Source organism: Manacus candei, unplaced genomic scaffold, assembly GCF_025592945.1.
Source record: "Manacus candei isolate 608988 ecotype Guabito, Panama unplaced genomic scaffold, ASM2559294v1 h1tg000046l, whole genome shotgun sequence".
NCBI classification, from domain to species: Eukaryota; Metazoa; Chordata; class Aves; order Passeriformes; family Pipridae; genus Manacus; species Manacus candei.
This window is the reverse complement of record NW_026138094.1, coordinates 14,545,692-14,570,486: the sequence shown is the minus strand read 5'-3', so window position 1 is coordinate 14,570,486 and position 24,795 is coordinate 14,545,692. Positions and strand designations below refer to the sequence as shown.

General features: G+C 44.8%; 1 protein-coding gene across 11 annotated transcripts in view; it reads left to right on the top strand.

Moving 5' to 3' along the window:
- The window catches only part of MEGF11 (multiple EGF like domains 11), a 261,299-nt gene that overhangs the window by 221,467 nt on the left and 15,037 nt on the right, over positions 1-24,795 (top strand). For 6 of the 11 annotated variants that reach the window (XM_051796849.1, XM_051796850.1, XM_051796851.1 and 3 more), the window contains 8 exons: positions 232-378; positions 2,983-3,117; positions 6,446-6,574; positions 9,556-9,684; positions 10,360-10,488; positions 12,928-13,056; positions 13,207-13,440; positions 19,735-19,853. In XM_051796849.1, the coding sequence (XP_051652809.1) occupies positions 232-378; positions 2,983-3,117; positions 6,446-6,574; positions 9,556-9,684; positions 10,360-10,488; positions 12,928-13,056; positions 13,207-13,440; positions 19,735-19,853 (1,151 nt within the window). Of the gene's footprint in view, positions 1-231; positions 379-2,982; positions 3,118-6,445; positions 6,575-9,555; positions 9,685-10,359; positions 10,489-12,927; positions 13,057-13,206; positions 13,441-17,818; positions 17,876-18,546; positions 18,774-19,734; positions 19,854-24,795 lie in introns of those variants that run through there. The other 5 variants (XR_007906151.1, XM_051796855.1, XM_051796853.1 and 2 more) reach the window with 2 other exon arrangements.

The following is a 24,795-nucleotide window of genomic DNA, read 5'->3' as shown; positions in this document are numbered from 1 at the left end:
CTTTAATGGTGCTGAGGACTGAACAGGAGCCCACTAACACCTGCAGAACTCACCTCTCTGGCGTTTTCTTAATTTTCACTTTATTAAGCAGATAAAAGGAGAGCTGTTTCCTTCCCAGGCTCCCTCGTTGGCTCTGTGAGGGGCTGCGAGGCATCAGTCCAGCCAAAAGTTTCTTTGATCAGTGAGCAGAGTAAGCTGTGGGGAACCTAATGTGTGTCTTTATGTCTTTAGGCATCCACTGTGACAACATCTGCACCCAGGGCCGCTGGGGCCCCAACTGCTCCATCTCGTGCAGCTGTGAGAACGGGGGATCCTGCTCCCCAGAGGATGGCACCTGCGACTGCGCCCCGGGATACAGGGGACCCCTGTGCCAGAGAAGTAAGATTTTCCATTCCTGGCAGGAGCAAAGCAGGTGGAAATGCTCCTTTGTGACACCAGTCAGACAAACCCACGGTTTCTGAGCTGCTTTAGCTTCCTAAGGGCAAAGCACAGCCTAAAAAGTGCTGCTGGATCGGGAAGTCAGGACTCCACTGCACGGAGTCGTGCCTTGTGTTTCTTCTTCTGGTCTGCTGCACCTGGAAGTCACAGGTGACCTGGAAGGAGCAACACCTTTCCATACCAAACCTGGCAGGACATGGATCTGCAGTGAAGTCAGGAGACCTACAGGAGACCTTTTAAACAGAGTCAGCTATGACCCATCACATAATGACAAGTGGATGAGCCTTGGCATCAAAATAACAAGTCTATGTTTTCTTATATGCCAGAAAAAGAAACACAGCAGCCTGAAATAGCTCCTGTCTGATGCTCTGCTGCTCCATATTAAAATGTGCCGAGCAGATAAAACCCCTCTCATTTGCTTTATCTGGGAAGCTGCATTTGCCCCTTAGGGACCCTAATTCACTGATCCAAACTACACACAACCATCTTCCTGTGTAAACAAGAAGTGGATTTGTCTTTTTTTTCTGCAGCAGCTCTTCTTCTTCTTCTTCTTCCTGTAAGACATTCTGCATTCCCAGTTCATACAGGCCCTTTGATTTCACCAGTTACACTCGACACTAGAACACACTCATCTCTAAAAATAATTTGTAGCTGACAGTTTTTATTTAAAGCCATTATAACAATGACCTCTAGCACTGCTGTAGTTAATGGCCTATAAGCATTTCCATTATAAACCCCAATTTCCAGGTGCTTCAGCATATCTATGTAGCTGTAAAACCTCTCTCCAAGGCTAAAATGTGGCGCTCAGAGCTTCGGGGAATTGGGGAAGGAAATGTTTCACGAATTTGAAACCTTAAGAGTGCAAAACTTCCAGAAGTTAATAGTTTCTGACCTTTCTGAGATGAAAAAAAACAGCTTAGTTTTATCAGCTGATGGCACATAGGCTATAAGAGGCAAACCTTGTTCCCAGTTTGCAAGCCCAGTAATCAGGCTGCTCCCCGAGGACATTTCCTAGGGATCTAATGGGGAAAAATTTTCTTCCTGTGAATGCTTCTGCTATTGCCTCGTGTTGCTGAAATGCCTCTGTGAGCACATGGCATGGGAATTCAGCTTGCTTCCATCTCTTCTGTGGGACTCAGGCTCAAGCCTACCTGGTGAGGAGGACACCTCCGTGGGTGAGGGCGGCTTTAGGTTGCTAAGCTTGCTCTCAAAACCATCCACATTTTTCTCTTGGAAATTCATTTAGAAACAGAATTTAGCCTGTGCAGGCAGCACTGAAGATGATACTGAAGATGATTCTCAGCCAACTTGTTCTGTCGGTGTAATCAGGATTACATGAGACACCGGGATGGTTTAGTGCTCTTAAGCCTGCAGAAATGTCTCCAGCAATGATCCAGGGTGTTTTATAGCTGGTATATATATCAACAAACCTGTCAGCTAAGTTCCAGCTGGAAATGTGCAGTGGTGTAAGAGCCTGACACCCTCTGTGAACATACAGACCAAGAGAAAATTCTCATTTGGTGGAAAAATAGAACGGACGTGATAAAGTAACCGCTGAGCCGGAACTGTAGAACAGAGAGTCACAGGAGTAAAAATAAAAACACATAAAGTCATTTTTACAGTCACTTACTGCAATTTAACATTTCTTTGTGTTATCTGTTGCAGTGAATGTTTGGACAGCGGATGGTTTTTCACCCTGCATGTGCTTAGAAGCAACAGTCTGTGTTTAGAAGAGATACTGAGCTGTAATCTTGGCTCTCTACCCTGTGTACAAATTCTGTAATAATCTCAGGTTTTAGGCAAATTAAGCACACAGTTCGTGACAAGTTTCCTCAGCTATCCTGTGTCATTACTGATGCAAATCAGATGATTTTATATGCTGTTACCATAATTACCATCTTTACATTCTGTTCATCACTGATGGCTGCAGCTCCTGCCATGACATATATAAACTGTCTGCCCCAGGTGAGCACAGGTATCACACCTCATAGGTTTGGAAATCAGCTTTTGGCATAGTTGTTTAGACATAAAATATTGTTTCCTAATACACCTTCTCTGAATTCTCAGCTCGGTTTCCAAAGGAAATGATATTCTGAGTTTCTGTTGTCTCTATATGTGTGTTTCTCTTCCTATCTTAAAAGCTTTGGAATGTGTTATTCTCCATATCTGCAGTAGGCTCTGAGGTCTCAAACATCTTAAACTCCCATGTTTTGTTGAAGAGTTTATCTGGAGCAGGTTAGAGAGACTCAAATGAATGCCCTGAGAGGGGGAGGCTGCTGAGAACTCCACTGTGTTATTGAATAGCCAGGGACTTACATGAGATTGGAAGGTGGGAATGTTTGAGCACAGGAGCAGTTTTCCTCAGAGCTTGCCCTTCATTAGACATGGAACAATCCCACAGGCTTCATCCTTGCAGCTGTCCACAAAACCGTGTTTTTCTAAATAAAGAAGTAATGGTTTGGGATTAAGACAGAGAACTGTCAAGCTCTCAGCAATGAGAAAACTTCAGAAAACCTGTGACAGCTGATTTTGTTTTGTTTCCAGTTTGCCCCCCTGGTTTTTATGGACACCACTGTGGCCAGCCCTGCCCCCAGTGTGTGCACAGCAATGGTCCTTGTCACCACGTGTCGGGACACTGCGACTGCCTGCCTGGATTCTTTGGCCCTCTCTGCAACCAAGGTACTGAGCCCCAAACCCCCAAATTCCACCTCCTTTCCCAAGTGTCTGTGACTTTGCAGCAAGGCCCATCACAAGGTTCCTGCCTTTTTCCCTTGTTTCAGCAGTTTAGATCCAAAGAAATTCTTTACTTCAGAGGGGAAATGCAAATAGGTACTTAGTCACCCTTTTGTAAATATGATGTGCTCCTGGTTTCATAAATCCAGGTCTGCAGTGCTGGATTGAACTGACTATGGAATGAGACACCTGCTGTAAATACATCAGCATCCAATGGGGTCATTTTTCTTTCTGCTCAGCCTCTCCTCCCCTGCATGTTGATGGCACCTTCATGGGATCTTTTGCAGCAGGACCTGTAGGTCCTGGTTAAGGGCAAGGCCAGCTCAGGTGCACAAGGCCAAACACCCAGTTACTGTTTACACCTCATTTGCACTGTGTTGGACCTGGTTGGGAATAGCTGAAGTCATGGACACGAGTGCAGGAGACAGAAAAGTTTGCAATGAGGCAGAGAAAGTGAGTTAATTTTCACAGGTGAAGAGCAGCTTCAGCTCCCCCACATTCCCATCCCCTTTCTGTTCCTTTGGAAGTTACTCCATTTTTAACTGTGTTCGATTTTCAGTTTTATCCTAAAAATACCCACAAAAGCATTCAGTATTCTGCAGTCTCAGTGGTTGCATCCTGCTGGGGGTGTTTCCTGCACAGGTATTTAAAAGAAGTGGCTGCCCTTTGTGAAGTCACCATCCCTGCAAAAATCGAGTGACACTTTTTAATGACCTGCTTGTCAGTAAGTTGTGAATTGCAGGCAGCACTTATGCAAAATCATTAAACATGGAGTAAGTATGTACTGTATTTCCTGTGCTGTATAGTCAACTAAACATTATACCAATTAATTTATTAAAATGAACATATTTCAGTGAATTTGTCCATTTTATGTGAAACGTTAGCCAGATTTCAAAGCATAAGCAGGTCTAATTATCCTCTTAAGAAAACTACTTTATTTTTGCTCAGATGTTCAGCACTTCTGGTTTTACTTTGAAATGTTGATCTATCCAGTAAATTAATTTTAAAATATTCATGTCCTAATTAAAATCAATTTGTGCTGCAGTTTGTCATAATGAGTTAACATGTAACTTTATTTTGTAGAAAGAAAAATGTTAATTAATGTTTTCCATTAAAAAATGTGAAACGAAGATTTCACTTTGGAATTTTCATCTCCTTGTGCCATCTCCTTTCTGGCAGCAGGAACATTCTTCCACTAGCAGCACATGCTTGTGAGGAGCTGTGTAACCCCCCAGAATTGCACAGGATTCTGAGCTACAAATGACTAAACAGCTGTTTTATGAATATCTTTCACAATCATGTAGCAAGATGGATTGATAATAACCTGTTATCGCTGCTGGAACACACCTGACATCCCACAGGGACTTTGGGAGTCCCACTTCAGAGCTTTTAGGGCTAATTAACATCACTATCTGGGTTGTACAATCAGATTGCTCCCGAGGAAAGCAGCACCAGGCCTTGCTTTACAGCTCTGTTTAAAACTGGTTGAGACATTTAAAAAGGGCTTGTGTTTGGATCTCACATCCTCACAAGAGAGCTGACGTGTCAATCCACAGCCAGGTTGTTTCAATTAAGGGGAACAACCATTTGGTCGTCTGTCTGTGTTGACATTCCAGAGGGCATCATCCCATTTCCCAGAGACAGGAGGTGCTCCTGGGGAAGGAACAGCTCTCCCTGTGTGCACCAGAGCAGTGCTTTTGTGAGGTGTGACCTGGTGCCTTTGCCAGCAGCTCTGTTTGGATCACAAATCTCGTCCTGATCCATTAGCATTCCATGTTGCAGTACAAATCAGCTCCTATTCTGAGGAAGTCTTTAGAGAACTACTTTTTTTTGTACCTATAAAAAATCATTGAGGTGATGTTATCTATCTCCATCTTAAAGATGCCGTAAATAGTGCATGGAGCTGCTGGATATGGAGCATTGGAAGTGACTGATGGTGTGGCCTCTGCAAGAGCCTGGGCTGATAGATCATTTCAGTTTTTGCTCTGCCTGTGATTTGAGGGCTTTGCTTTCCTCCTCTCTTTGTGTCTGTGTATTGTTCTTTTCACTGTGGCTGTATATTGGGTTTAGTTTTATCTCTTTCCAGTTAGGAACTGTTCTGTTTAGCACATAATTTGAAAGCCAAACCCAACTTTATCCACTCCTACAGATAAGTCCACAGTATATAGAAATACAGAAAACAATACTCTGCACATTCTTAGCTTTCTGCTGTAGTAAGAGTAGAGGATGGCATATTATATAAAACCCAATGAATCACAGCTCAGGATTTCAATCTGTGGCTGATTCACAGTCAGGATAGATTGAGGTCACCTGCAGAGACTACTTTTGAGAAAGTGAGAGAGGCTGAAGTGGTAAAACAGCTGCATAATTCAGGAAAGTGCCTTAATCACTTTTTTGACATTGCTATTATTTACCAGGATACAAGTCCAGTTCCATTTGTTACACTCTTTGCAAAGATGGACTGTATGTTTTATCTTATTTTGAAAATACATCTGTTTTTGTCAGGGAACACAGCCAATAAGAGCCCAGAAATGAAACATTTCATTCGTTACTGAGCAGAGCTTTCCATCAACTTTAACGTTAAAGATTTCCAATAATTTGGTGGGAGGTTGAAGATCTACATGTCTATTAGTTTTCTGTCACTGTGCTTGGGCTCTTAGAGGATGACTCTAGAAAAATAAATTTAGAGTTTCTTTCCTTCCAACTTCAGGACTAAGCCAGGTGGGCACACAGGGATAGGTGCTGATTTTTTTGGATGCAGCACATCTATTTAAGAGCTCTCAGTCAAACATACATATAATCCTTGGGAACCACATTTGCAGCTTAATTGCTTCCCCTTTCCAAGTGTCCAGGTCAATCCCTTCCAGCCACTCACTCGTGGTGGCTGCTGCTCATTGAATTCTCCTCAACTTCCCTGTTCTCTTCCTCTGCCAATAACCCCTTTTCTCTCTTTGTCTCTCCTCTTCTCATCCTTCCATACTGCCCTTCAATCTTTGGAATCTTCTAACTATATTGGCTTCATTCTCCAGCAGAAAAATGGATTTTGAGATCACTTTTTCCTATTGTTTTTATGATTGGGATGTGAGCAAAAAAAAAAACAAAATTAGAACTCCAATACTTTCTGCCTTTTCCTTCTTTCCAGAAGGTCGTTGCCCGTTCGGCTTCATCGAAGAAAAACGTTGCGATTCATTTTATCTCTAATTGCTGAATGTTAAACTGTGACTTCTTCATGTCCATTCTGGAGAGCCCTCAGTAACCTGCCTTGTGTTTCCAGTGTGTCCCAGTGGGAAATACGGGAAGGACTGTGCCGAGGTGTGTCAGTGCACCGAGAACGGGACGTGCAATCCCATCGACGGATCCTGCCAGTGCTTCCCAGGCTGGATAGGCATGGACTGCTCTCAGAGTAAGCAAAGTGTTGTCCTCCCACCTCTGCTTCAAAGTGACATGTTTTTGTGTTTGCTTAGTGTTTTCTGAAAGTTAGAAACAGGTTCTGGGGAAATCCCTGAGGTTTTACAGCCACTGCCTTACTCTCTTTATGGCTTATTTCTCTTAATTAATCTAAGTTAACTCTGGATTGAATTAGTTTCTGCATTTGGAGTTTGCAGAAGCAGTGACTGGCTTTTATTCCAGGAAAGGGAGGTCACAAGCTCTTATCAGAAAAGAAAGCTCCATGCTCCCTTTTAATTTCTAGCTGCATTCCCTTTTATTTATTTTTTTGAAATCATTTTCTTTCAGCTGTTACATTTAGAATTTATTAACCAGTAAATGTTTTCATGTACCAACCCCCCAGAATTGAGAAATTAGGCGGCTGAAATATTTCTATTAAATGTAATTTAATTGTAAAAGTCAACGTGGGCTTGGAGGGATGGAGGATTTCTTCTTGAAAATTGCCCAGGTAGAAGATTGGCATTTGCTGATCCCAAAGTGTCATTTCCTGAGAGCATCCCTTAATTGAAGCTGGATCACAGAGGGAGGCAATATCCGATCATTCAGAAATGTTACTTCATATTCAGGATACAACTAGCATATTAGACAGCATTCCAGAGTAAAATATATTAAACTTCAAGTGATAAAGCAGGAATCGGATAAAAACAGACGGCTGTAATTTTGCTTTTATTGTGTGTCTTCCACAGGCAGAATATTGCTGTCACTCAAAAATGGGGGGGGGGAGAAAAAAAGAAAGCTGCTCAGATTCCTCATTATATTTAGCCATGTAATTGGGAAATGACTGTTAGTTTCTGTTAACCTTGACAAAAGATGGTTTTTCTTGGAGAGCGACCATTGCCAGTCCAGAAGGCAGAAGGACCTGGTTGTAGCTGGTATGAGCCAAGGGGGAACGTGGCTGTCTCCTCAGTCACCTCCTTGTAAAGAGGGTGTAGCTCTCCCAAGGTGATCCTGGCCCACACCAGGCTCCCGTGGGCACCTGGCCTCACCTCCCGAGCTATTTCCATCAGACCATTAACCTGGAATGACCCGCAGTCGGAGCCGCACAGGAGAGAGTTTTAGCTCCGACTCCAGAGCCAGTTCTGGATTCTCTTACAGACCCTGCAGCTCTGCCTTACAAAGGAAAACTGGAGCAGGCTCCCCAGGGCAGCAGTCACAGCACCAAGCCTGTCTGTGAGGCTCCTGGTGGGATTTTGGGGTGTCCTGTGCAGGGCCAGGAGTGGCACTCGATGATCCCGATGGCTCCCTTCCAACTCAGCACATTCTGTGATGCTATTTCTGGGTGCTTATAGCACAGATACTTTAGGCCAAGTCCTGGTCAGCTTTACATTGTGTGAGTTCAGTGACCTTTTGTTTGATTAACGTCATGGCAGGTTTTTTTGGCTGCTCATTCTGGCTTTAGGGGTGTCTGTCATGTGCCAAAAACTTGCATTTATCGTCTGAGCAGGAGCCACTGGCATCCATGGAAGTAGGCATGGTTTCTGTACTTTCAGGTTTCCTGGGAACTGTGCCTTATTAATTCATGTCTTTAATAGCAAGCCATGGAAAGTGCTTTTTAAAGCAAAAATATAGTTGTTATATTGAAGGGCTATCATCATTTTGGATCTCTTAGTCTGGCACTAATAACTGTAACTTACTGCATTCATTTTTTTGGAGGGAGGCTTAAAATAACTTTTTAAAATATATATTAATATTGTACTTGTTGAAATATAAAATAGACCCGGAGATTTTAATTTAATATTGGTCCCATCAACAAAAGCAATCTGAATTTGTGGATGGGAGTTCATATTGGAAGAAGTTTTCTTTACATTTTTTACGTAATTGGAGCAGCACTCGGTGCCTCAACTGAATGTGGTAATTTTAGTGGTTGATTGCATAGCAAAGTAAACCTGAATAGCTGGGCTTTATTATGCAAGAATTCCAGAATGTCAAGAAGAAAATTAAATTACCTCCATATCTTACAAACCCAAGTCTAAATTGTCTTCACAGATAACGCCAGTAAGGCAGAGGGAGTGCCCAGAGCACACAGGGGGACGTGGTGTCGAGGGTCACTGGTTCTGTGGTTCTGAGTGCAGAGCTGATCTCTCCACATGACCCACCTGGGGAATCATGGAATCATGGAATCCCAGGAAGGTCTGGCTTGGAAGAGACCTTAAAGCTCATCCAGTCCAGGCAGGGACAGCTTCCACTGTCCCAGGTTGCTCCAAGCCCCATCCAACCTGGCCTTAGACACTTCCAGGGATCCAGGGGCATCCACACCTTCTGTGGGCAACCTGTGCCAGGGCCTCCCCACCCTCACAGGGAAGAATTCCTTCCCAATATCCCATCTAACCCTGCCCTCTGGCAGTGGGAAGCCATTCCCCCTGGTCCTGACACCAAAGGTCCTTGTCCCAAGTCCCTCTCCAGCTCTCCTGGAGCCCCTTTAGGCACTGGAAGGGGCTCTAAGATCTCCCTGGAGTCTTTCCTTCTCCAGGTGAACCCCCCCAGCTCTCACAGCCTGTCCCCAGAGAAGAGGGACTCCAACCTTGGAGCATCTCTGTGGCCTCCTCTGGACTCACTCCAGCAGCTCCACATCCTTCTGATGTTGGGGATCCCAGGGCTGGAGGCAGCTCTGCCTGTGGGGTCTCTCCTTTGCAGAGCAGAGGGGCAGAGTCCCCCCTTTGACCTGCTGGGAGAAATCCCTGTGCCAGGGCTTGACAGCAGGGGAGAAGCCACAGGTTGGCTCCAGGGTTTGCAGAGCAATTTCTGGCTGGGAAGAGCCAGTCCCTGGCTGGGAAGAGCCAGTCTCAGTCCGGGAGTCGCTGCAGCTCTGCCGTGTGAGGTTCTGCCCTCGCTGGTGTCTCGCAGGTTCTCCCTTTGTCCTTGCTCCTCCTCAGCACTGACACAGTATCACTGCTCTTTTTTTTTTTGTCAGCCGACAAATGTTTTTTGTTTCCACAGCCTGTCCCAGTGGGTTTTGGGGCCCTGACTGCTTTCATTCCTGCAACTGCCACAACGGAGCACTGTGCAGCCCCTACGATGGAGAGTGTCGATGTACCCACGGCTGGACGGGGCTCTTCTGCACTCAGCGTAAGCCTTCCAGGGACAGGGAATCTGTCAAAGTATGTGCTGCTACCTCGTGTCTCTCCCAAGTATTGCAGCCTTCCCTCGAAATCCACCTGCTTCTTACTCGGGATAACCTCACATCACCCCAAAGAAAACACTCCTGAAGCTTTCCGTGCTTTTTTGTGCCTTTAAAGGAAGGGCAAATAATTTAGATTATTGATTCGTTGTCAAGATTTCCACAGTCGATGTCCCTGCTTGTTAAGGCCCCAGTACATGTGGCCTGATTTAGGATTTCTCTTCCTAGTGCCAAATTACCAGCACTGTACAAGAGGAGATCCAATTCTGCTGAGCCTTTTAAGAGGACCCTTTCACTTGCAAGTAATTGATTGATCTCTGGTCTTTCAGAGAGTTTCTGTTTAGCATCTTCTTTCACCTCTTGAAAATGTGGTTTGTATAGATGGGTCAAGTTTTCATTCCTCTGGAACACTTCAGAGGCAATTCTGTAAGAGATGAGAAACATTACTTCAAGAAAATTGGCTGTCATAGTATTTCTGCATTTAGACCATCAAATAAATGTTATTAAACACACACAGGCTGAAAATCCATAGATTTATAGGCCTACATGTTTTGTGCTGATAACGCATCTGAGTTTGGCTTTCAGCTCATTTCTTAGTCCTTCCTTCTTCTGATTCCTGAAAGGTTGCCCAGCTGCTTTTTATGGAAAGAACTGTGCCAACGTGTGCCAGTGTCAGAATGGAGCTGACTGTGACCACATCACCGGGCAGTGCACGTGCAGGACTGGATTTACGGGCAAACAGTGCGAGCAGAGTAAGTACCAGCGTGACCTCGGGTTTCTGCTTCTCCAGGGAGGAGGGGAGTGTTTCAGAATTCTCTGCAAAAATAGGCTCTTAAATGAAGTGTTGATGTCAGCCCCAGGCACCTTATGTAATCCATAGGGAGGAGAAGGTGCCTGTGGAAAACTGCATAAAGAAATACAGTGACTCCTCTGCCAGTTGGGCCTTTTCGTTCCCAGGCTAAAGTTAGGTGAGGGAAAGCAAGTCACTGCACTCAGTGCTGACTGGATGCAGCCTTCCCAAAAAACTTGTACCTAATTAGTAGAAAAATAGCCCAAAAGCTGCATCGTGCCTTGCTAATGCTGTTGAGAGCATCAGGTTTCCTTGAGCATGAAGGAAGACAGAAGGGTTAAAAGACATAAATCCTTTCTGCTCTCTGCCTTCCAAGGAATACTGGGGCTTTCCTGCATAAGTGGTTATGCTATAGATGTGGAGCAAGTAAAGATTCATCTTTACAGGGAAAGCAAAGTTGTTTGCCATTTTGGGAAGGATCTGTGTTTAGTTAGAGCAGTGAGCAAGTGTTTAACAATGAACTCCAATTACCTTCCAAGGGACCTGGCATGTTTTACTGGAATTGTTGTCCATGTCCCGCTGGCATATTTAGCAGCCTGTGCCAAATGGCTTCTTTAAAGAACACAGAATGAGGGTAGTGCAGACTGGATGTGCTGTAGCTGAATAATGGCTTGTTTGTCCAGTATAGTAAATCACAAGAAAATTCTCACACACTGATATTCTAAATGCAACATAAAATCCATCTCACCTTACCCAGGCATTAATTCCACAGGGTTCCCTTCCTTTTTTTTGGCAGTAAGGTAATGCAGGAACATTCCTGCTAGATTTGCAAGGGAAAGCTTTAACTGGAGCTCACTGCATGGATCTTTATGGAAGTGTTTGTACATGTAACTTAATTCAAAAACATCTTTTTGCACACACTTGCATTCAGCAAAGTGAATATCTCGGGACCAAATGTGTGTGCTCATGGGGGATTATGTATGGCACCTCTGTAACTCTGGAAGTGGCCAACTTACTGTGAATTTGGGTACAGCCCTACTGCAACCATCATCAAAACAGGAAACTAAAAAGTCCCACAGTAGAACTGCACATTAGCAGATTTTATACAAGAAGCTACTTTTTAATTCGACCTCTGTACAAAGCCTGAGGCTTTCTTTTCTGTCCAAAATACAAATGTATTTATTTATCTGTTTTTCTGCTGTTTAATCTAAAAGAATCTCTTCATTAAGGCTCCTTCCTTCTCCAGATCCTGCTGAATGGGCAGTCACACTGCATTGCAGATGAAATGCCTAATTGCAGGCATCATTTCTGTGGTGCAGTCCCAAAATTTAGGCTTTATTCATTACAAGTAGGCTACAGGTTACTGTCAGAATGAGCATTAATTGTAAATTTTTTTTTCCTTATTTGAGGACCAGCAGATTAAAGAAAGAGATACAACTTTAATACACACTGCAAATCATTACACAGATACTGGCTAGAGTTCTTTACTAAATATTAAATTTTGGCTACTAGAAGCTACTTAGAGACTGACACTGGGGAGGTGTCTCATGCTATGCAAAACATTTGCAGGGACACACAGAGAGTCACACATTAAACAAGATATTTTCTATAGTATCATAACAAGTGTGAATGCTTTCAGTAATGCTTCTTCTCCATGGAAATAAGTGGGATGTGACAGACATTGTTTCTTTCAATTTATTATTGAATAGTTCCTCCAGAAGTAAAGTCAGCTGCCTACAGATTTATTGTAATAGCCCATCATGATAATTGTATGAATAAATTTCTCAGCTGGACATTCAATCATTTCGTCTTTGATAGAAATACAAAGACAGGACAAAAATTCCTTCTGTATCAGGAGTCCTGGTACAGAAGCAGAGCAAATCAAACCATTCAGGTGCTCAATTCTGCAATTCCACCTACAATGTTCTGTTCACCTGCTGGCACTAGTAGGGATGAGTAGGAAAGCATGTGGGATTTGTTTGGTAAAACTCTATTGGGTTCCTATAAATGTTCATTAAAACTTTTCTTTGCAACTACTCCATGAAAAAAAAAATCAGTAGGGTGGTGGAGAATGCTAAGCTTTTTCAAGGTGTTGTCTAAAGCTTCTGAGCTCATGCTCTGCCAAATTCTGAACATTTATAACTTTTAAATCCTTTGTGCCTATTATTGATTTCGTCCTTGGGAAGTCTTGTAAGACTTTTCCAGAAAGTTACAGCTTAATAAGTAATAAATTGTGCATGAAATACATTTATCTTCTGCTTTAAAATAATAATAATCATCTCGCATTAGAGTGTTATTGTGGAGACCCTGAAACCAGGGAGACTTTTCTACAGAATTTTCCATTGCACCCATTCCTGAAAACAGCAGGAATTCTTTCCAATGTTTTTCCTTGGCTTCCCAGAGTGCTCACCAGGAACGTTTGGTTATGGCTGCAAACAACTTTGTGAGTGCATGAATAATGCTACATGTGACCATGTCACGGGGACCTGCTACTGCAGCCCAGGCTTCAAAGGAATCCGGTGTGATCAAGGTACAGTGGGATTCTGTCTGTAAAACCCCTCTCTCTTTCTCTCTCTCCCCCTCTCCAGTGATGTACTTGCTTTAAAAAAAAAAAACAACAGTATTTCAAAAATGAAATGCACGATTCAATTTACAGTGTGTTATGAATTACTTTTAACAGCGGCTCTTATGATGGAAGAATTAAACCCCTATACTAAAATTAGCCCTGCTCTTGGATCAGAGAGGCACTCAGTGGGAGCAATCATTGGAATTATTATTCTCCTTCTAATTATTATGGTCTTGCTGGCACTGTTTGTGTGGTATCGACGGAAACAGAAGGAGAAGGGCCATGACATGCCAAGTGTATCTTACACTCCAGCCATGAGGATGACTAATACAGATTACTCACTTTCTGGTAAGGGTCTTTTTATGTTAATCAAATATAGACTTATGTTCCTGTGTGTTGGGGAAATACAAGTTTCTGTGATGTGTAACACGTGTTACTGAGCCACAAAAATAATGACACTTCCGTTCTTCCCCTGAATACCGTGATCTGTAAACACATAACAGGGACAGGAAAGCAAATATCAACTGATTTAAGCTGCTTTATATGTAGAAGTTTACTTAGCACAATGGAGGATGTACCCAGGCAAGAAATGTGCTGCATGGCCTTTAAATCACCTGCATTCCTTTTGCAGTGCAGAGTTTTCCCTTTGTGAAACCTTGAGAAGCCTTTTCTTGCTTGAGGAAGGGGATTGACTGGGTCAGTGTTGCAGTTTGTGATTTGAGGTGTCCTGTGTGTTGTCACTCTCTGCTGAGCACAGACCTGTCCCTGTCATCTAAAGAGCTGGTGTGAATTCTCTTCCCAGGAGCTGATGAAAGCAGGAGGGAGGAAGGGGAAGGCTCTTTGGAATCACAGCATTCCTACTTCTTTCTGTCTTCTGCTACTGCTGTGGAGTAGCAGTAGCAGAATCTGCTTTTCTTGGCAGACTGGCTAAACTTTGCAGGATCTGATCTCCTTTTTAACACTGTCATTCTTCTTCATTCCTCTCTGGCCAATATCAGAGAGGATGCCAGGCAGGAGACAGATTTACTTCCTTTTGGTTTGCTCTGATCTGTCTCTGGTGGGAATCTCCTCAGGGTTTGCTGCCCTCTGACTTCTCTTCCCTTTAAATGGCTAAAACTGTAAGTCCAGTTGAGTGCAAGCTCCTGAGACAGGCAGAGGTTGGCCCTGCAGCTCTGCTTCCCCAGGCCTGCAGTGCCTTTTTCTTTCTGCTCTCTCCTGTGAGTGCACGAGGCCCATTGGCTTCTGTGCTGTCTAAGGGTGACATGGCTGGAAGCTTCCTTCTGGAATTCCCTGCCCAGGATGCACCTGGAAGGAGCCTCTCCCTTTAATGATAGCAATGCCTGGCTACACCTGGAAGTTAATCCCAGATCTTCTCTCATGGCACTGTGACCTCAATCCTCGTGTCAGGGACACGTTTTCCTGCGATGGCACCTCCCACATCAGGGGCTGCCTGTTGAATACCATTGACCAAACTCACATTTAGACCACTCAGTAGAGCATTCCTTTTTCTGGTAGCTACAAGATGGGGGCAAAAGTCATCGTTGGATTTCCTCCCATTGCTCCTTATGTTTGAATTTTAGCTTTGCTGGCTCTTGCTTAAGCTGCCCCTTTGGGTGAGAAATGAATGAAAGTGTTGACAGAGGGGGTTCATCTAATCCTTGGCTAATTGCCAGCACAGCTTGGCCTGAAATTTGTCATTTCAACACTATTTGAGGAGCCAGACCACAAACATGCAAAAGACAACTGTGGCCCATCTCCACAGCACGGAGGCTCTGGGTTCTGAGAGAGCAGATCAGAGACCCTGGCATGGAAAAATGTCCTGAACTTTTCAGTGATCCATTTCTATCACATTGGCACCTTATCCATCTGTGTACAAAGCCTGCTCCACCTCATTTATCTCTGTGCTTCTCTAGTTAATGTGTGTGCAACCCAGCATGTTTGAGAGACACAGCTCAGACACTTCAAAGTAAGGAGAGGAATATTGTTGGGAGTTCCTGAGTGGAATTATTGAGCAGCTCCTTTCAGAACAAAAATCTGTCTTTTTTTTTTTTCTCCATATTTTGCTATGAAATGAGACTTCCCAGTGGACCTGATGGTGTCCCAGCCTCAGACACTGCAAGAAGTCTGGAAAAAGGATAATGCTGGGAAGGAATTCTCTCATCCTGGAAAGTTAACACAGACAGATGACTTTCCTCCTCAGCCATAGAGAGAAAGCCATGATGTTTGAAGATGTTGGTAGCCCAGGACTGTGTTTGTAGGTTATGGCCTCATGGGCTTTAATTTGCCGTGTAAAACGTCCTTCACGTTCCTCTCAGGTGCAGCCACCTATCCCAGAGCTCCTGATGCCATGTGATACTTAACTCCATGAGGAGAAAAAAATATTTTAGGGATGGCTGAATTCCTGGATACATCATAAACATCTGAGGGATCCCATTCTTCAGCTGCATTGAACCTGGGATCTCTTGTGGTCCTGGGGCAGTGACAGTGAGGTTAATTCTGGCCCTTGTGGCACTGTTGCTCCTTGTCAGCCCAGTTTGTGAAAACCCTCAAGTACCAGTTCCTCACAATCCCAAACAGCTCCAGGTCAGTGGTGTTACCTGGGCTTCTCTAGGAAGAAATTGGATAATGGTTCTTCCCTGTCCATCTCAGTCAGTGATGGAGATGCAGAGATTGGGTCTTTGCTCTCTCCTTTCTTCGTGCAGTCCTCGTAGCAATAGATATTTTATCACTCAGGAAGCTACAGTGGAGTGGGGTCAACCATCTCTTTCTGGAGGTCACAAGAATGATTTTCTTTCTTCTCCCCCTTGGAAAACTCTCCCATCTGAGCTTGCAGAGGAAGGTTAGGAAGTTAGAAACACACTGCTCCATCTTCATCCCATTATAAATTGCCTGCAGGTATCAGCATTGTTTCAAGTTGTGGCTTTTGTTTTAGAAGGGCATTTACAAATTCTAGACAAAGGCTTCTGAAAACTCCCTGCCAAATTCTGACTGTCCTCCAGTACATTCTCTCACTGAGAGACTTTGTACCCATCAGTAATTACCATCCCAGCTTGGGCCTTGCCAGTGCTGCTTCACCTCCACAGAGCAGAGGCAGGAAAAGGTGCTGGTGTGCACCTTCCTCAGCAGGAAATGGGGAGGTGGATAGTGAGACAAGATCAGAGATAAGGAATATCAGGATGGCAGGACCACACTTGTGTATCTGAGTACAAGTGTGCAGGTGTGTGTTGCAGAGGATCTGAAGGACAGAAGCAGTGTTGCACAGAGGAAACAGGGATCCCAACCCTCACCTGGAGGTTTGTATGTGGATTAAGGGCAGAATAATATGCAGATGTACTTGTCCAATGAATATAATCCCATGTAAACTCATGTACTTTGGCAGGAATTCCACCTGGATGGCTGCAGTCTCCAGCTCTCTGTGGGTTGTAACATTATGGCTCTCCTCAATCACTAGTTATTATTTTGCCTGTTTGCTCTCATTTGGGTAATGGTGGTGTTGTTTCAGAACAGAGTCACACACACAGATCCCAAGCTCCTGGAGGCAGCAATTTCTTCCAGCACATTAATTTGTTTCTGGAGGATGTTTTTGGTCTTTGTGTCCTCAGCTCTCCCAAGGCTGATAATCCCTGCATATGTGTGAGAGAGATTATAAGGCAGGGAAACCCCCTGGGCAGCCCTTGGACCCTTTTGCATTTGTGGATGAAGGATGTGGCAGCAAAACACACACTCTGCCCAGCAACCAGAGGAAAAGAAAACCATCCATGCTGGGAGAGCTTATCCACAACACTTGGATCTGAGAGCAGACTTTCCCAAATAAGCCTGAAATCAAAATGGTGCTCCCCAGCATGAAAACAGATTTTGAAGTGCAGGTTGTTTTGTTCAAGGAGATGGGGACAGAGAGGAAAACTGTGTGGCAGTGCTGGAGAACAGCATAGATTTCCTATTAGGACTTTCACACAGACTTGGGTATGGGCTGAAGTGATGTCTGAGGTCTTACCAAGGCCTTGACAAACTTTCTGGGAGGGGCGAATCCTGTGCTGAGAGCCAAGAGCTAAGCAAAGCCTGATAAAAATAAAGCACCGTGGATCCTGAAGCCCAGACAAGACACTTCCAGAAATGATCTGCAGTTGATGTGTGGTGGGAGGTGGCAGAGTGAACCCTCCTGCTTGGAGCCTTCAGCCGCCTCAGTGACACTGTGTGGGCAGAGAGGACCCACACAGAAAGCAGAAAGCAGCTCCATTTAGCAGTTGAGAAGTCTGGGTTGGTACTGACTGCAGTGCTCACTTAGTCCCTTTTTTCGTGCCCAGTTTTCACACCACTGTCCTGCAGCTGCTCCAGGGTGGGGACTGATGCTCCCTGTGTCACCCCACAGCCTGGGCTCAGTCCATCAGGTGATAAACCTTCATCCAGACCTCTCGGGTCTTCCTCTGGAGCAGCCTCAGGCTTGAGGGACTCACAGCAAGACTCTGCCATCATGTGTCCCTTCACAGGTCTGATCTCCCCATGGTGACATTAACAGCACCTCGGCACTATTTTTGTTTTGTTTTAATTTAAATAATTTCCTTTCTTTTAGGCATTTAAGTTTTTCATTCCCGTTCAGAGCAGAACAGAATTCTCCCCTTTGGGAAGAGCAGGGGGGTTTTTTGTGGGTTGTGGGGTTTTTTGCTGTTTTGGTTTTTTTTTTTAAGCAGGGACAGCATTAGATTTGAATTTGATTGAATATTTCCAGCCAGCAGTTACAAGAGCTTCAGGAATAAATGTGTAGAAAATGGACTGTGCTATGAAGGTAAATCAGCCTGGGTGGGTACTTAAGTATCGACCAAATGGAACTGTGTAGAATGAGGAATTCTGAGTACAGGGTGGGGATAAAAGGGCTGTGGTGATGTGTATGAGCTCAGGGTCATTAATTCAGCACTGTGCTAAGTAGTAGGGCAGTCTGGGAGAGCTTTATTCCAGCTCCTTTTGGGTGCAGAAAACAAGCTATGGCCAGATAAGCTGGGGGTGAACTTGTAAGGTGTCAGGTGGTCCCTGCCCTCAGCTGAGTGATAAGGGAAGGGGAAGGCAGAGCTGGTGTGACTCACCCATCAACACTCACCCACAGAGCAGACAGACCCAGAGCCAAGTGTCCATCTTTAGCTGGGAACACAGGTTGTGAGGAGGGTGAGGAACTGCCTCGTGCCAAGCCCCCCTGAGCAGGCTCAGGGCTGTGTGTGAGCAGCTCTGTCTGTGTTTGTGGGGGGTTCCAGCCCCAGTTCTCACTGGCAGGCCCCAAGAGGTAGGTGTTTTATGTTGATTTTATTGCAAATGTCACAGAGTTAGAGCTGGGGAGGTGGCAGAGCCCTGGCTGCAAGAAGTTCAATGCAAAGACTTCAGCTCTGGAATCACATCCTGATCTACTTCATTAGCAACAACCCCGGAAAACAACTAGGACTCAAAGGCTCTGCTCTTACAAAACAGGGCTGCCCTGGAAAATTCCTATGCACGTTTCAGCAGAAAAGAAGTGCTTGGTCAGACCTGCACGAGCAGCTTCCCCTCAGCCACAGCACTTACGTAAGAGACACCCTGCAGATAGAGGCCCTTCCTTGAAACAGGATACGCTGCAGTAAATTAAGCTAAATCTAGATCTCCACAAGATGTCAGCAAAGCAAAGTGCATGTTCAGAGCGAGGCAAAGGCAGAGGGCAAGGGGAGAGGGGTGGTGGTGGCTGGGAAGCCCCTCAGTGCCAGCCGGGGCCGTGCCCTCCCTCACCCACCGCTGCCAACCTTCCCTAAAGGTGTGGGGGGTTCAAACAGCCACCCCAGCACTTCATTACCCTTCCCACATGAAGGTGTTCCCTATAACCGACCTCTCTGCCTACAGTGTAAGCCTGGGGTTTATTAAAACCCATTCATTTGCTTTTTACAGGGCTTTGTTGTTTAAGTGCTGCTGCTTCGGTTTGAATTCTCCATCCGTTCTTCTGATGGTACTTTGAAATATTTATCAATTTGTTATGCAGCTGGAACCAGATTGGGATTGATGTTTTCATTAGAACTGCCAGTATAAATATGATGCCTTTCTTGGTAAATGTGTTTATAAGTTAAAGCGAGGAAATAGATAAAATGTCTCTGAAGATAACAATGTAACTGCCCAGGTTTGCCTTTCAGGGCTCCAGATTTCTGTTTTAATAAGCCTTTATACAAAATGTAAAATGTTTGGGACTTCTTGGTATGGTTGTAGCACCTTGATTTCCAACTTTACTGCTGGTTTGGTAACAAAAGGTTTAATTTTTTTTCATAATTACTTCTGCTCAGTAGCTCTTAAAAGTTTTAAACTAAGGAAGCAACTGTGTTGCAGCCCATGCATTTCCCAAGTTTTGCATTCCCTCCCTCAACCTGCAAAGCAGCTGGACTGTCAGGAATGGCTTTTTTAACATCTTCAAAAAGATAATGCTGCGTTAATTAACTATCTTGCTTTTTTCTCCTATGTGTAATGCTGATAGTCAAGAGCTTCACACCACAATTCAGGATAGATTGTATCTGCAGATGTTTTACAACACCCAGAACTCTAACCAAGGTTTCTAAACTAGATTGTCTCTGCCGTGTTTTCAGTTTCTTAAGGACTGTTGTGGCTTCCAAAGTACTTTGTGATGACTTGTTTTCTCCCCAGATGTATCTCAAGGTAGCGGCAGTGTACACTGCTTTTCCAATCCCAGCTACCACACTCTCTCATGTGGTGTGACCTCACGCTTCTTTCCCAGTAATCTGGATGGAAACAGCTCCAGTAAGGTAGATATTACCCCACCCCACTGCAGCAATGTTCTTATCAGTTCAAGGAAATCAACCCAAGCACTGTCTGTTGGATCCTGCTGTCTGCCAGCTTGATTTAAAACTCCAGGGAAAGGTCAGCTTTCCCCTCCCAGTATCTTTCCAGTCTCTGGGAATGGTAACTGGAGTCTCACATGCCTGTCTGGGTCAGCAGGGCTGGGTGTCTTAGCAACTCTGAGGTATTTTGGTTTCTCAGAAGAGATAAATAACCAGATAAATATAATTATCCATTAAAGGAACACAAGTAAATCAATGAAGCATTAGGTCACTAATCTCACTTGGCTATCCCATTGTTTCCCAGGCCAGCAGACACACAAATTCCCTGCTGACACAGACAAGCAGATAGATGCAAGAATGCACCTGGGGTGCTTCTGAGCACTGTTCTGACTTACCCAGGGACATTCTGGGAGCTCTGCTGTCACTCCTGGCTCTCCAGAAGAGCTGTTCCCACTGCACTGCTCAGACATCCAGGAGTACCTTCCTTATCACATGTTGCTATTGATTCCCTCAGATCATTCATGGACAAATCACCACTTTGGCAGTAGATTTAGGTGTGGTAAATGGTAAAACAGCTCTTCCTTTGGAGCCTTAATAAGCCAAGGTGGGACAAAGCACAGGGAGAAAAAGGAAATGCAATTGATTTCATCAAGGTTGTCAGCTTTAAAAATGATGGTACTTGCAGGCTGTGTCACCTTAATCCAAATGTAACTACTCACTGGAAAGCCATAGGAACAAGATTAATGCCAAAAAGACAGTATTGTATGAGACAGGCAAAAATATCTCTACATGTGCTCCTGGAAGTCATTTCTTGGTTATTAAAAGAAAATCTCATTAAAATATAATAAAAAGGCTGGCTCCAGAGATTTCTCAGAGAAATGTTTAGACAGATGTGTAAATATGTTTTCTGATGTAGATGGTCCCCTTGCACCATGCATTTTTGCTCCCCAAATTGAAAGTGCAAACGCTCATAATGTCAAATTTAGGATGAGTGTCCATCTGGGCCACTAATCCTGTTGCAGAAATTTAAATGAATTCAGAAAAGGTCAAAGCCAGCACCTCTCCTGGATTCCCAGCCTGCAGTGCCATCTCCTCACAGAACCACTTCAAATATTAAGCTGCTGGAAAGGTTTAAGCCCCAAGTGATGCATTGGGATCAGCCTGGAAGCTGCTCCCCCTGCTTGCAGCACTGGCTGTCCAGAGTCAGTCAGCAGCTTGTCCTGGTAGTCACTGAAAGAAAAACCAATGGATTTAGTATTTTCAGGGTGTTTATCTCAATATATGGCCTGATATTTCCTTTAGCTCTCTCAGCATCTCACTTATTAATGGGAATGCTCTGCAGTACTGAAGAGCTGAGATGGCCAAAAACAAGCTTTGTCTGTCTGCAGCTCTCCAGCCAAGTGAGACAAAGGAGCACATAAAGCCCCACTGGCTGCCTTAACGAGTTCATTTCCAAATCAGTTTGCCTGGTGCCATTCCCACTTTCTGCAGAGAAATGTGCACAAGTTGTACTTGGAGGATTCATTTCTTTATGGTGCCAGCTGGGGTCACAAAGGAACCAGCACAGATGCAAAATGAAAAGAAATGGCAGAGGAATCTCTGAAGTGCTGAGCCAGAGCCCTGGATGTGTTATCTCTCCAAGGAGATCATGCCTTGGGGTGATGGACTGGAGCCATTCCTCTCTCCCTGCCCTCAGAGACAGCTTGGGCCACGTACAAGGCAGGACCCAGGAGATGCAGCCCTTGTTCCAGCCTGAGGAGGGGCCTCTCTCCTGTGTTCCCCCATCCTCTCCTCTCCCTTTCCCTCTCCCTCTCCTCTCCTCTCTTTCTGTGTCTTATTTTGCTTTTTCTCTCTTCTTCCCTCGGTGTTCTCTCCACTCTGTTATCTTTGGTTTTTTCACAACTCTTTTCCTATTCTCTTTTCCTATTCCTATAATAATATTTTATTGTATTTCCTATTCCTATTTCCTTTTCTCACCCAACTCCACACATATTATTCCTGTTTTCCTTCCTGCTCTCCTCTCCCAGCTCCAGGATCCCTGGCTCCAGGGCTCCCAGCACAGCTGCCCGGCGCTGTGGCTGTTCCCTGCTGTTCTCAGGGGGCACGGTGGTACCTCCCCCAGGGAAGGAGGTGGGTGAGGGTGGCTGAGGGCAGGAGCTGAAGGGCCCAGCACTGCACTGAGAACCTCACTTTGGGAGATGGGTCTGTCTGCATAGGATGGGAGCAGTGCCCAGCTTCCCACATCCCTCCCAGGACCAGAGGGAAGGTGTCTCACCTCCTCATTTCCCTCTGCCAGACAGACATTTGGCCACTGCTCAGGACCCTACACATGTCCTGGAGGTAAATCATTGAAGTTGCTGAGAGACAAATACAGGTGGAGGCATTAAAACCCACAGGGCAGGGTGGTTGTGCCAGTGGAGCAGGGACTGGAACACAGGCAGGAGGAAAACAAGTGGGAGGAGAAGGGGGAGAGTATGAGAAGGGACTAAAAAAAGGCTTGGCTGCTTTTATGTGGCAGAATGAATGCTGAGGGGGAGCATGATTGCCATCTCTAAATACAGCAAGGTAAACACGAGGAGGGAGGGGAGCTATTGAAGTGGGATGACAGCCCTGGCACGAGAACAAATGAGGATGAACTGGCCACGAATGCATCGAAGCTGGAAATTAGATTTCTAACATCAGATCAGTGAGATTTTGGAATAGCTTCCTAGGAAGACTAATGGGACAAAGAAATCTGATTACTCTTAAAATGGAGCTTGATCAGCTATCTAAGGGATTATGTGCCTGGGTGTCTGCAGTAAAAGGCAGCAGGACTCAGGGACTCCGTGATCAAAGCCCTTCCAGTCCTGTGTCCCTGAAGCCTGTTCCAGCTGCCAGCAGGAGCTTGTTGGGCTGAGCTCTGTCTCTGTGCAAGGTCCAGGAGAATGGATCTGCATCTCTGGGGTTAAGGAGGAGGCAGAGGCTCCAGCATTCCAGTGCTGGACACCTTGCACAAGTAACTGCTCTCCACGTGTGAGTGGGTTTGCCAGGTCAGCTTGAGTGACACGCTGGAACCGTTGAAGTCAAGAGATATTTTACTGTCACTTTAAGTGAAGCCAAAACTTGACCTTTGCTCCTACAAAAGTTTTGCCTTTTTTTCTAATGACACGTGGAGCAGCAAATAATAGTGATGCTGCGAGTTACCCAGGGGTGTCAGACATGAACTGGAGTGAAATTGTGCCACAAAATTAATGCAGCAGATTTTCCAAAGCAGATAAACAGAGATACACTCCCACCTCCACACCTGTGTCTTCACATCAGAGCTCTCACTGCTTGAGCTGAAGACCAGATTTCAGATGCTGAGGACCTATTTTTCTCAGAGGGCATTTGGCAGAACCACTCTCAGGGCTTCAATGCCAGCTCTATATTTGAGTTTTTGAGTTGTGCATTAAAGTGGGGATATATCTCACTTTTACTGAACACTGCAAAGCTTGTGAAGATTCCTCTGTATAAAGCATGGGGCTGCTGCAATGGTCACAAGCAAATGGAGGATTCTCACCTTGAGCTTTTGCAAAGCTCATAATTCCACCCTCACCCCCTTCCAGGTGTTGCTGGTTTCTACAGACATCATAAAAATCAATTGCTATTAGATGTCCTGAATTTTTAAAGCCAGCAGTTTCACATCTATTAAAGGAAGTTCTAAATTCTACCAAAGACTTCACATAAAATTAGAAACTGCAAAACAGAGGTCACTGGAAATGGTCTGACTGGATGTCACCCAGCTCATAAAAAGGAATTCAGCCACAGAAAGCATCATTAAAGCACCTTTGACTAAAACTTACCCAGGAAAAAAGGAAGGCTGCAAATACAGAATGGCTGCAGAGCATCCAGGATGGGCATGAAAACTGAGCAGCACTGGCTTGGACCATGGAAATCTGAAGCCAGTAGTCAGGGAAATTAATGGCAAAGCTCTTATTGATTGCTCTCCTGGAGGATAAAGGTATGATGGAGCTCCTGCCAGAGCTTCTTTGCCTAATCACCATGGACTTCAAAAACCTGGGCATTGACAAATGGCTGGGGGTGATCAGGTGGCCACTGTCATCTAGGCAGCTATTTCAGCCAGGCAGAGAATGACTTTGCTTTGCTCATGCTGGTGTCTCATTGATCTTAAAGGAAAAGTTGCCAGATGTGAGGTAGTTTTAACCAAATTGCTAAAATTACCAGCTAGGGATTTTAATGGAGAAATTTATTGTGAAGGATTTCTTCCTTCAGAAAAGCAATTTTGCTTCACACTAAAAATTGAAGTATTTTCTATCTTAAAAAAAAAAAAAAGTTAACAAATTATAGTGTGTTAAGAAATGATAGTAGCACAAAGAGACAGCTATAATCACATTTCTTCCTAATTGCTGCATTCAGAAAAACTTAGAAATGTCCCCAAATCATTTCATTAAAAAAAATCAATTCTAGCCTGTAGCTCTTCATGCCAAATTTTAGGTTTGTGAGCTGATTTATAAATCCTGCAAACCCAGAGCTTTTAATAGAAACCCCAAGACTTTAATAAATGTGCTCTAAGTGGTGCAGCTGGGTTGGAAATCAGCATTTGTGTTCTGGCTGCGAGTTCTGAAGAGAAGGACGAAGCCATGGGCTCTGAGAACTGATGTGCCAAGGTGTGTTGGGCCAGGATTCCTCCTTCAGTGGCCACATTCCAAGCTGATCTGCTCCTCATGCCCTTGCCATTGCTGTTTGCCTGGCTGCCCCACTGCTCCATACCTGTGCCTGCTGCCAGGCTGTCCATTCCCAGTTTGGGGGAAGCACCAGGAGCTGCTCAAGGATAAAGAAATGGCTCCTGTGCCATCAGCTGGGAGATGCCAACGCACAGCCCGTGCCAGGAGCAGGAATGTGCAGCCACAGCCACTGCTCTGGGGCA